This window comes from Balaenoptera acutorostrata, chromosome 7 (assembly GCF_949987535.1).
Source record: "Balaenoptera acutorostrata chromosome 7, mBalAcu1.1, whole genome shotgun sequence".
Lineage (NCBI taxonomy): Eukaryota > Metazoa > Chordata > Mammalia > Artiodactyla > Balaenopteridae > Balaenoptera > Balaenoptera acutorostrata.
The window spans coordinates 104,438,501-104,449,502 of record NC_080070.1 but is presented as its reverse complement, the minus strand read 5'-3'; the positions used below and the strand labels follow the sequence as shown (position 1 = coordinate 104,449,502).

General features: G+C 40.1%; 1 protein-coding gene across 1 annotated transcript; it reads right to left on the bottom strand.

The window, feature by feature from the left end:
* Positions 1-3,556: 3,556 nt before the first annotated feature.
* On the bottom strand, positions 3,557-10,693 carry YAE1 (YAE1 maturation factor of ABCE1). The gene is made up of 3 exons (XM_028167885.2): positions 10,520-10,693; positions 8,283-8,404; positions 3,557-6,674 (listed from the first exon to the last, which is right to left on the bottom strand). The coding sequence occupies exons 1-3, from the start codon at positions 10,646-10,648 to the stop codon at positions 6,245-6,247; spliced, it is 681 nt and encodes a 226-aa protein (XP_028023686.2). The 5' UTR covers positions 10,649-10,693; the 3' UTR covers positions 3,557-6,244.
* Between the last annotated feature and the right edge of the window lie 309 nt (positions 10,694-11,002).

Genomic DNA, 11,002 nt, shown 5'->3' with positions numbered 1-11,002 from the left:
AGTTTTCTTGACATACCCCAGAAACCTCTCCCCATCCTCCCAATATTATAAATGACTCAATCTGTTTGGCATAGATAGCTTTAAGGATAATCACTGGCTTCCTGTTCTTGTGAGCACAATACATATCAGGATGCACCAGCACCACCCAGTGGCCTTGAACTAATTCAACAGTTCCTTGGAAATAAATCAGATCCAGAAGTTCAGGGCCTCTCTCTCAATTGTGAATTGTACGCACATGCATGAAAGCATCAGGATTCAACTTCCCACAGAATTGAACCTGTTGTAAGTAGTTCTGATTATACTTTGTTAAACCTCTTTATGAAAGATCAGGCTATTTATAGGGCAAGAAAATGGAGTTTGGAATGTTAAGGACCCTTGGCTCTTTTTGGCAAATCTGTAGCAATACATGTACTTGTCAGTAGTGAACTAACATCCTGTTTTTGAAGGTTAAGTAGGAACTTATAAAAGCTAAAGAAACGTTATTGCAATGAGTGACACTAATTATTCTAACAGGAGTGTAGAGTCTAAGGAGTCCATGCAGAATTTAGTTTCTGTATATGCTAAACACACCTTTCTATACTACTTCCTGGATGATATTCTTTCCTCCCAGTAGGGAATGGAATTTCCCTTTTTCTAGATGTATAGCAAACAAATTTTTTGTTCCTTGTAGTTGCTGATTATTATACACATTATAGAAATAATACTTGCTGACTGGGGAAGATTGGAAAAATGCAGAAAAGTAGAAATTAACAGCAAGGGGAAAATATAGTTCGTAGTCCCTTCACTAAACACTATCACTGCTACCATGTTATTTCGTACACATCTACCCTTAGCACCAACTCTGGAGGTAGATTTGCCTTGCTTTAAATCTCAACTGGGCCATTTAGTAGCTGTGATTTGGACAAGTTACTCAGTTTCCTTGGTGCCCTGGTTTCCTCATCTCTAGGATGGGGATAATGAATAGTTCGGCTGCATAGGTCTGTTATGAGGATTAAGCAACTAATACCCGTGAAGCTTTCAGAATAGTGCCTGTATATCATAAACACCGTGTTAGCTGTTACTTTCCCATTTCTCTATTTCCTCCAACTCCTTCTTACTGTTACTAGATTTTTTTCTTTTGTAGTTTCTGTCTTTAATAGCTAAAACTGTATAAATAAAATTTTATATCATTAAAAATTATATTGTAGTATTATTCATTCATGTGTGATTTTTAATGATTGGTAAATACTATTGTCTTAGTGTTACTATTTAGCCTAGTACAATGAAGACAGAATATGTATATCTGCATTTTTATTAACATGCAAAATGAAAAGGAAAAAATTTAAGAGGCAAACATAAAGGTTTTCTCTTCTAAAAATGAAAGTATATAACATGATGTATTTTTTTAAAATTAATTTATTTATTTTTGGCTGTGTTGGGTCTTCATTGCTGCGCGTGGGCTTTCTCTAGTTGCAGTGAGCAGGGGCCACTCCGTTGCAGTGCACGGGCTTCTCATTGTGGTGGCTTCTCTTCTTGCAGAGCACGTGCTCTAGGTGCCTGGGCTTCAGTAGTTGCAGCACGTGGGCTCAGTAGTTGTGGCTCATGGGCTCTAGAGCGCAGGCTCAGTAGTCGTGGCGCATGGGCTTAGCTGCTCTGCAGCATGTGGGATCTTCCCGGACCAGGGCTCGAACCCATGTCCCCTGCACTGGCAGGCAGATTCTTAACCACTGCGCCACCAGGGAAGCTCCTAACATGATGTATTTTGGAATCCTAAATTTCTGATTTCATTTTCATTTTGGCTAGTAAATATAGTTATTTTTTTCTCTCATCGAGCACCACATATGCATCTATATACAGGGTGTGGTAAGTGCTGGGGATATAATGATGAATAAGGTACTTTCCTGAATAAATTTGAAGTCTGAGGTACTCAAAGTGATGCACAGGGAACACTGGGAAGGGCAACTACCTCTGCCTGAGAAAACTGAAATTTGAGCTCGTATTGACAGATAAATAGGAATTTGCTGGGAAGGAAGGATATGGAATAAAAGTATTCCAGGCAGAAGAGTCAGAGTGAATAACTTTAGGAGTTGTGGATTGTCCACAAAGCATTGGAGTAGTGTCCATAAAGAAGTGGTGTGTGTGTGTGTATGTGTGTGTGTGTGTGCGCGCGCGTGCGGTGGAGAGGAGGCAGGATGGGAAATCAGACTGACAGTGCTGCTCAGGCCTGGAAATGAAACTCAAGTTTATCGTCTACCCAGTTGAAGTAAGTAGTAATGAGCAGAACAAGAAAAAGTGCCGCTGCAGAAGGCAGGCAGAAGGACTGTAAAAGTAGATGGCTCCTCGTGTCCAGTGATGGAGGAGACAGGTGGGAGGACTGAAAACCAGACAAGTGAGAGGACAAGTGTGTGAGTGAAAATCATACAACCAGGGCAGTCGTGTGATTTAGCAGCCACCAGTGACCTTAGCGAAAAGCAGTTTGAAGTTCAGGAGTGAATGGGGAGAAAGCAATTTGAGACAGTGACTGCGGACTCTTCTTCCAGTAGGTTTGTTGGGAAAAGGCAGTAAATAAGAGCAAAAGCAAGAAAAGCAACTATGGGGCGTGAAGTATCTTCATGATGGGAGATTTGAGAATTTCTGTAGAGCAAGAATTTTGATTGGTACTTTAAGATGGCATATGATATTTACTTCATCTACTGGTCTGAAATTAAGAATCTCTAAAATGCAAATCAAAACTCACACTGGTCAGAATGGCCATCATTAAAATGTCTACAAATAACAAATGCTGGAGAGGGTGTGGAGAAAAGGGAACCCTCCTAGAGGGGGAATGTAAATTAGTGCAGCCACTATGGAAAACAGATGAAGGTTCCTCAAAAAACTAAAAATAGAGTTGCCATATGATCCAACAATCCCACTCCTGGGCATGTATCTGGGCAAAACTGTAATTCAAAAAGATACATTCACCCCTATGTTCACAGCAGCACTATTTACAACAGCCAGGACATGGAAACAACCTAAATGTCCACTGACAGATGAATGGATAAAGATGTGGCATATATATATATATATACACACACACATACACACACACACACACACACATACACACACACATATATATATATATAATGGACTACTACTCAGCCATAATAAAAAAGAATGAAATAATGCCATTTGCAGCAACATGGATAGACCTAGAGATTATCATACTAAGTGAAGTTAAGTCAGAAAGAGAAAGACAAACACCATCTGATATCACTTACATGTGGAATCTAAAATATGATGATACAAATGAACTTATCTATGAAACAGAAACAGTCTCAAAGCCATGAGAACAGACTTGTGGTTGCCAAGGGGGAGGGATTGGGAGTTTGGGATTAGCAGATGCAAACTATTATATATAGAATGGATAAACAACAAGGCCCTACCGTATAGCCCAGGGAACTCTATTCAGTATCCTGTGATAAACCATAATTTAAAAGAATATAAAAAAAAGAATGTCTTTCTATATTTATTTCTCTGTGTCTTAGACTGGAACACAAAACTTTAGTTTGAAGATAGATGAAAAGCACATCTTGGACTTGGTTCAAGGCTTTTATTTTGGTGTACCACAAAAGCAGTTAATAAGCAGTGCTAAGGATATAAATGAGGTAAGGATGCAGGTAGGTGAATTCAGCTGCCCACTTCTGCTTGTTTGTGTACCACAAAAATTTTGGTGGCCTCAATACCTCTAGCAACTGAAATGCCAGAAAAGCATAGTATCGTGGGCTTAAAAAACAACAACAAATAAAAAACCCCCACATATGTCAGTATCTAGAAGTAATTTCTTCAAGGTGAAAATTCTGTTTTTAAGGAAGCCACATCATCTAAGCCTAATGTCTAGGTCCTGGGTCTTCAAACTCTGCTGTGTCTGCTCTGGGGCAGTCTTGCTTTACATTTATCTTCATCTAGGGTCTTTTCATGGCAACACTTGGCAGGCCTAGAACATACGAGGCAAGGTAAAAGACACAAGGCAAGGTTTCTTTCCTTCGCTCTTGTTGGTTCTAATACAGAGGCTCATGAAACACAGGTATAATGAGCATTCCATTAATTTTCCTCTGCAGTCCAGGAACTTCTGTGCTTTTTTAAAGGGCAATGTAAGCTTAAGAGATGTTTTCAACCCAACAGCTTCATTCAACTCAGCTAATTCTCTTGAGTTCCTTTTCTACGAACATCTACACAAAAACAACCTATTTTCAATGGTGGCAAAGGGTGTTATCTTCAGGAAATTCTGTCAGGGTGAGCCCAGATAAAATCTCCAGATTTGCTGCACTCATGAAATTTTTACTCAGGGTGACTTCCTTGAGCTGTATTATTAGAGATGCGTATATTTCATATCTAATATGCAGAGCAACATGAAGACTTCAGAGACTTATAATATTCCATGTGGATTTGACATTTTTGCTGCATTCATAAATATGGAAAAAAGTATCTACATAACAAGACAAATCAGTAAATCTCTGAAATAGTGTTTACATCTAGAGAGGTACAATCACTTTTTTTTTTAAAAACCATCTGTCAAATGTCACTTGATATCTTCAGCACGTTTTAGTAAATCCTGACATACTTTATGGTCTTCTGATTTCAAATTTGTTGCTTCAATTTCGTAATGTCCTGTGAACTCTGAGGAGGTTGTAAGATCACAGCAGTACATTTTCTTAATCTCTTGAAACACCTCTTTTATCAGATAAGATTTTCTCAGGGTATCAGTCTTTAACAGTAGATGGCAGATATAAATTATGGCTATCAATGAGGGGCAATTATTTGGGTGCCTCTGAAGTCAGGCATGTTACATAAATTTGTGTTTCAGGCAAAAAAGTGATGAAAAATCCTTTCCTGATTTTATATGTTTAGGTCCTGGAGCATAAGTTTGAATCTCATTTTGTCTGTGCTAGACTAAGAATATTGCTACAAGATAATACAGAAGTCAGTGGCTTCAATGTTTTATTCCTAAATAGATATGAAGCAAAACTGCAGTTTAGGAATAATCTGGCACACTGTCAGGTAACACTACTAACTCATTAAAACTTGGATACGCTAAGTAAGTACTTTAGCATGAAACGTATTTTCTATATTTTTCATGGAATTGTGTCCTTACTTTTAATAAACACAAAACTGAAACAAACTTTAACAAATATGGTATGATATCACTTATATGTGGAATCTAAAAAAATGATACAAATGAACTTATTTACAAAACAGAAATAGACTCACAGACATAGAAAACAAACTTACGGTTACCAAAAGGGAAAGGAGGTGGGCATAAATTAGAAGTTTGGGATTAACATATACACATTACTATATATAAAATAAACAAAAAGGACCTACTGTATAGCACAGGGAACTCTATTCAATATTTTGTAATAACCTATAATGGAAAAAAATCTGAAAAAAAAAATGTATAACTGAATCACTTTGCTGTATACCTGAAACATTATAAATCAATTATACCTCAATAAAAAAACTAAAACAAACTTTAGTATTTTAATTATCAGTATAAACATTTTTTCAGCTTTACACTTATTAGCCTCTTAATTTCAATATATATATGTCTACATATCTATATACATCTATGTGTGTCTATTTACAACATTAGCCATTAGGTAATTTTTTGTAACTTTGGTCTGATTATAAGGTGAGGTCCTAATCACAAGACAATGTGCTAAGAGCAGAAGGTAGGGCTAAGTCCTTACAAAATAACATTTGATGCTTGAACCACAAGGGTTTGAACTCTGAGGGTCCACTTATACTTGGATTTTTTTTTCAGTAGTAAATACTACAGTACCGTACCACCTGAGGTTGGGTGAATCTGAGACTCGCAACTGCAGGTATGGAGGGCCAGCTATAAGTAATATGCGGATTTTTGACTGCATGGTGGGTGGGTACCCCTAACACCTGCGCTGTTCAAGGGTTAACTGTAGTCTGATTCTTGTTCATTTCTGCTAATAATGAGTCCAAAAATGCTTGATTTTGATCAGAAATTTGAAAATGATGACAACTGGAATTCCCGAGCATATCTTAAACCACATAAAAATTACCAGTGACAAAGAAAATAGGCTTATATTAAATAGTGTTAATTTTGAAGACATTTCAAACTTCCATGAAGGATAACCTTACAAGTGAAGTGTTCAATGTAGAAACCAGTACAAATTTTGGTTAGCTTGTTCAGAAACAAAATGTTCTAAGAATGTTCTGAATATTATTTTCATTATTAAAATGAAGATAATTTTTATAGTTGTTTGAGGTGCTGTAATATGTCTATTGATACTCCCAGCTGTTTTACCAAACTGGCTGTCTGTTCTAAAATCCAAGTGAGGCTTGGGTTTTCGGAATGTGCACGCTCCTGTGTTCTACAACATTTTAAAGATGAACAATCTACCCCACTAAGATTCTTGCTACAGTTTTTGTTAAACTCAGCATTATTTTCATAGAATCTTTCATCTTTAGCTTCATCAATCTTTTCCTCAGCTGGAGCTATATGACAAAGGTCCATATCCTGAATGGAGTCCAATAAATCTACAACATGGGGCTGTGGAGTGATTGATTTCAGATGTCTGAGCACATACTCTTCACACTGGCCAACTGCATCCAGAAGATTATTTATTTTACTGATCAAAGCCGCACTATTATCATGAAGGTGACACCAGGAGAGCAAAGCACTGAACAAAAATATAAGCAAGAGTTAAATAGAAAAAAAATTAAACAAAGACTTTTAGAATTTTTGATGCTAAGGCTTACACGTTTCTTTTCCAGATAACACCATGCAAAAATTATTAATAACAGTAATGCAAGTCAAAATCAGGAAAGTAATGATGGTAAAATAGGATTAAAAATATAAGGACAGTATCTTTCAATAGGAATTAAACAATTGGACTTAATCATATAAACTGTTTATAATTCATAACCCCTCCTTCACAGCTCTACATCCACTCTTCCTGATTTTAGATTTTTCCCCTTATGACTGTGTAGCTTCTGTTGAAGAAGGATACAACTAACAGAAAGATCTGAAAAATTAGTTTCTCCTTTAAGGACATCAACCACCTTCTAAACTAGTGACTCTCAATCTTGGATGCACATTAGGATCACCTGGGAAACTTTTAAACTTAGCAAGACTCAGGTCACACCTGAGACCAATTAAATCAGAATCTCTGGGGGTATTATTTTTTTAAAGCTTCCCAGCTGTAACAAGGTGCAACCAAGGTTGAAAACCACTGTTCTAACCATACAGCTGCTTGCCATCAAAACCGAAGGTTAGGGGAAAAAAAAAGTTTTGAGACAACTTCACCTTTCCAACTTTGTTACAGAGTAGACACTTTGCTGAGCTAACTAACAATTTTATTGAAGAAGGTTAGAATTCTTCTAGTCCTAATAATTATTTTTCTTTAATTTTTTAGTATAGACAGTTTTATTTTTTGACATTTCAGATCATTCACGTCATGAAATAATGGTTGTTGTGAAAAGTAATGATGTTTTAAAAAATGGAATCAATTGATGTTAAGATTTAGCAGTAAGCTTTCTAAGCTTATAGAAGATTAACTTGATGTGATGATAAACATGTGATCATTTTCCTACTTTAGTATAGTATAAATGCTGATTCCCGACAGCTGAATTTTAGAAAACCTCAATGTAATGAATTTTTCTTTTGTTTTCACAACTTTTGTTTTATACCTTTTAAAAATCAGTGATTCCTTGAAGCATTTTGTTTTTCTCTATAGAGGGCAGTTTAAAAGGTATAAAGCATCAGAGAGGACAAGCCTGCCATGCTCCTAGCTCCATGTGCCATTTGATCACTTGGTTCTGATACATGCCATTATTGCTATGGAATCTTGACAGGTGTTCGAAATTTAGGACTAAAGTAAATGGAATCATTTTTCTGTTACCAGCTATAATTTTCATCATGTACTTCTAGTCTAGACGTCTGTTTTATTGTGTTCTGCTACATGTGGAAGACTAAAAGCTTTATTCAAAACCTGAAATTCTTTTTAATTACTTTGAGATACAGATTGGTGGTAGTTCAGGTAGCAAAAAATACACACCTTCCTATCATTTCTTTACAATAAAAGACAACACCTGGCTCACATATTAAAGTGGATGAACTTTTGCCTTTTTAAGGCGATTTTATTCTATGCTCTGCAGCACTCTTTTGTGGATTTAACACTAGGAAAAGCACTTCACTTTAAATGCTTTATTTTTAGATATTACTTTAATAAAAATCCTCCAGTAGTACTGAGGTTAAAATAATTCAGCATTTAAGTTTTAAAAATTACCTCAATGTTCCTCTGAGTTGTCCATAGTTTATAATGACTTCTGCACCTTCCTTATAACCTTGATTGAAACCTTGTTGAAGAGTAACTGCTTTGCCAGCATCTATTCCATCTCTATAGCCTTCCTAAAAATAAGAAAGTAATGAAGAATTACAGTTGTAACTAACACCAAGTAAACCACTGTAGGTTTTTTTTTTTTTTGTAGGTTTTTCTAGAAAGTCATAGAACCAATTTGGAAGACTGATGAAACAGGCCTCTACTGGGTTATTTAACAACACGGTTCTAGAACATATGGCATAACCATACAACCAAAGTAGACTACACTTCTCATAAAAGTTTATTATTGGTTTATCCCATTTTTGAAGTCTGGACTTATTGGGCACATTTTTTTAAATTAATTAATTTATTAATTAATTTATTTTTGGCTGCATTGGGTCTTCGTTGCTGCACATGGGTTTTCTCTAGTTGCGGCGAGCAGAGGACACTCTTCGTTGTGGTGAGCAGGCTTCTCATTGTAGTGGCTTCCCTTGTTGGGGAGCACGGGCTCTAGGCACACAGGCTTCAGCAGTTGTGGCACACAGGCTCAGTAGTTGTGGCTCGTGGGCTCAGTAGTTGTGGTGCACGGGCTCAGTAGTTGTGGCTCACGGGCTCTAGAGTGCAGGCTCAGTAGTTGTGGCGCATGGGCTTAGTTGCTCCGCAGCATGTGGGATCTTCCTGGGACCAGGGATGGAACCCGTGTCCCCTACGTTGGCAGGCGGATTCTCAACCACTGCGTTGGGCACATTTAAAAATACTGACTCTAGGGCTTCCCTGGTGGCACAGTGATTGAGAATCTGCCTGCCAATGCAGGGGACACGGGTTCGAGCCCTGGTCTGGGAAGATCCCACATGCCGCGGAGCAATTGGGCCCGTGAGCCACAATTACTGAGCCTGCGCGTCTGGAGCCTGTGCTCCGCAACAAGAGAGGCCGCGATAGTGAGAGGCCCGCGCACCGCGATGAAGAGTGGCCCCCGCTTGCCGCAACTAGAGAAAGCCCTCGCGCAGAAACGAAGACCCAACACAGCCAAAAATAAATACAAATAAATAAATAAAAATTAAAAAATAAAATAAAATAAAATAAAATATTGACTCTACACAGTTTTACAAACCCTGTGTTAGCAGTAGCTCCACAGAGAGGAAACATGGGGAATTACGTGTTTGGTCCCCTTAGCAACTGGACGGGTGTGGGTGGGTGACGTAAGGTCTTGGAACTGAAGTAGGGAAAGAGGAAACTGGTTTAGCAAAAGGACCATGAGAGGTCTGGCTTGAGAAATTTTGCTTGATACCTAAATTCAAGTAAACTGCAAATCCTCTGTGGGCAGGGATTTTCTTGTCCCGCCCCAGCACTCACAAGATGCTCGGTACGGACTGGCCTCGCCTCAGCCTTACGTAAAGCATTTCTGACACTGACAACATGGGTGTTATGCTAAACAAGTACTATTTTACTGAAGCATTAAACAAGCGCAGATTTAGCGGCAACTTAATGGTTGGCAAGGATACTAGTTGGAATGGACCTCACCCTTCGGTCCTCCCCCTGAACTAGGCGCTGAAGGCTCCACCTGGAAACTGGGGGTGTGGTATTAAGCCGACTCTCAAAAGTGAGACAACTGAGAGATGGATAATTGACACCCGACAAATTAAAAAAACAAAAACAAACCCAACATGAATACTCCCTTACCTAGCCACCAGGGTTCCACGTTAGCTTCGTCTTATGCCCTTCGACAACATTCTTAAGTGCACTTTTTCCAGCTGTCCTGATTACCACCACTCCTAACTTTAGGCTCCCGAGCCCTTCAAGCAACCCATGTCAACGGCGTACATGTCCTCTGACAACCATAATTAGACACATACAGTCAGTGTATACGTTTCTCCCCCATCCCCTTCCCTCTGATCCTCATCAAACTGAAATCTCTTCAAAGCCTAAGACAAAGTTTATTTTGTTCGCCGCCCCCCGGAGTCCAACGCGCCCCGCGGGCGCTCGAGGAACGCGTCCTGTGGTGTCGCGCGCTTTCAAGTAACCCACTGGGAAACCCTAGCGGGACGCGGGCAGCACTGCATGATGAGGGGGTAGGGAGGGCAGCGCCGGGCCGGGCCCGGACCACTCGGCCCTTTCCTCTCGGGTCCCCGCCTCTTCACAACGCCGTGCGCCTCTCTCACAACCCGGTACAGCAAGGGACGCCCGCCCCCTCCACGCAGCTTTACTTTGACTCGTCTCTGCATATGGCTCCGCCATTCCCGATGCACCAGGACCGACTCGTCAGCTTCCTCGTCAAAAACGTCCCCCTCCTCTCCAGGACCCTGGGCCAAAGGAGCGGCTCGAAACCACGACATCACTGAGGATTCCTCAGAGGCGCCGGCGCCGGAAACGCCGGCAACTCCTTCCGGTCCGAGGGGCGGGGGCGAAGACTGAGCGGGGGCGGGGGGCGGTGTGCCTCGCGGGATGGCTGCGCGTGCGCGTTGAGGTGCGCGTGGGTGTGCGCGGTGTTTCGACATTGGGAGGGCGTCCCAGTAGGGTTCTGGATCCGGGGAGGGTGTTGGCTCCCGCCCGAGCCTTTTTGCTACCTGGTGTTGTGGGAGCTCCCTCGCTTGACTCGAAGTGTGGGCGTGCAGTTATTGTGGGCGAGGCGAATTCCTCCCAAGTGGGGCCTGTCCGACCTTGACCTCTGCAGAAGGCGGCGCCGACCC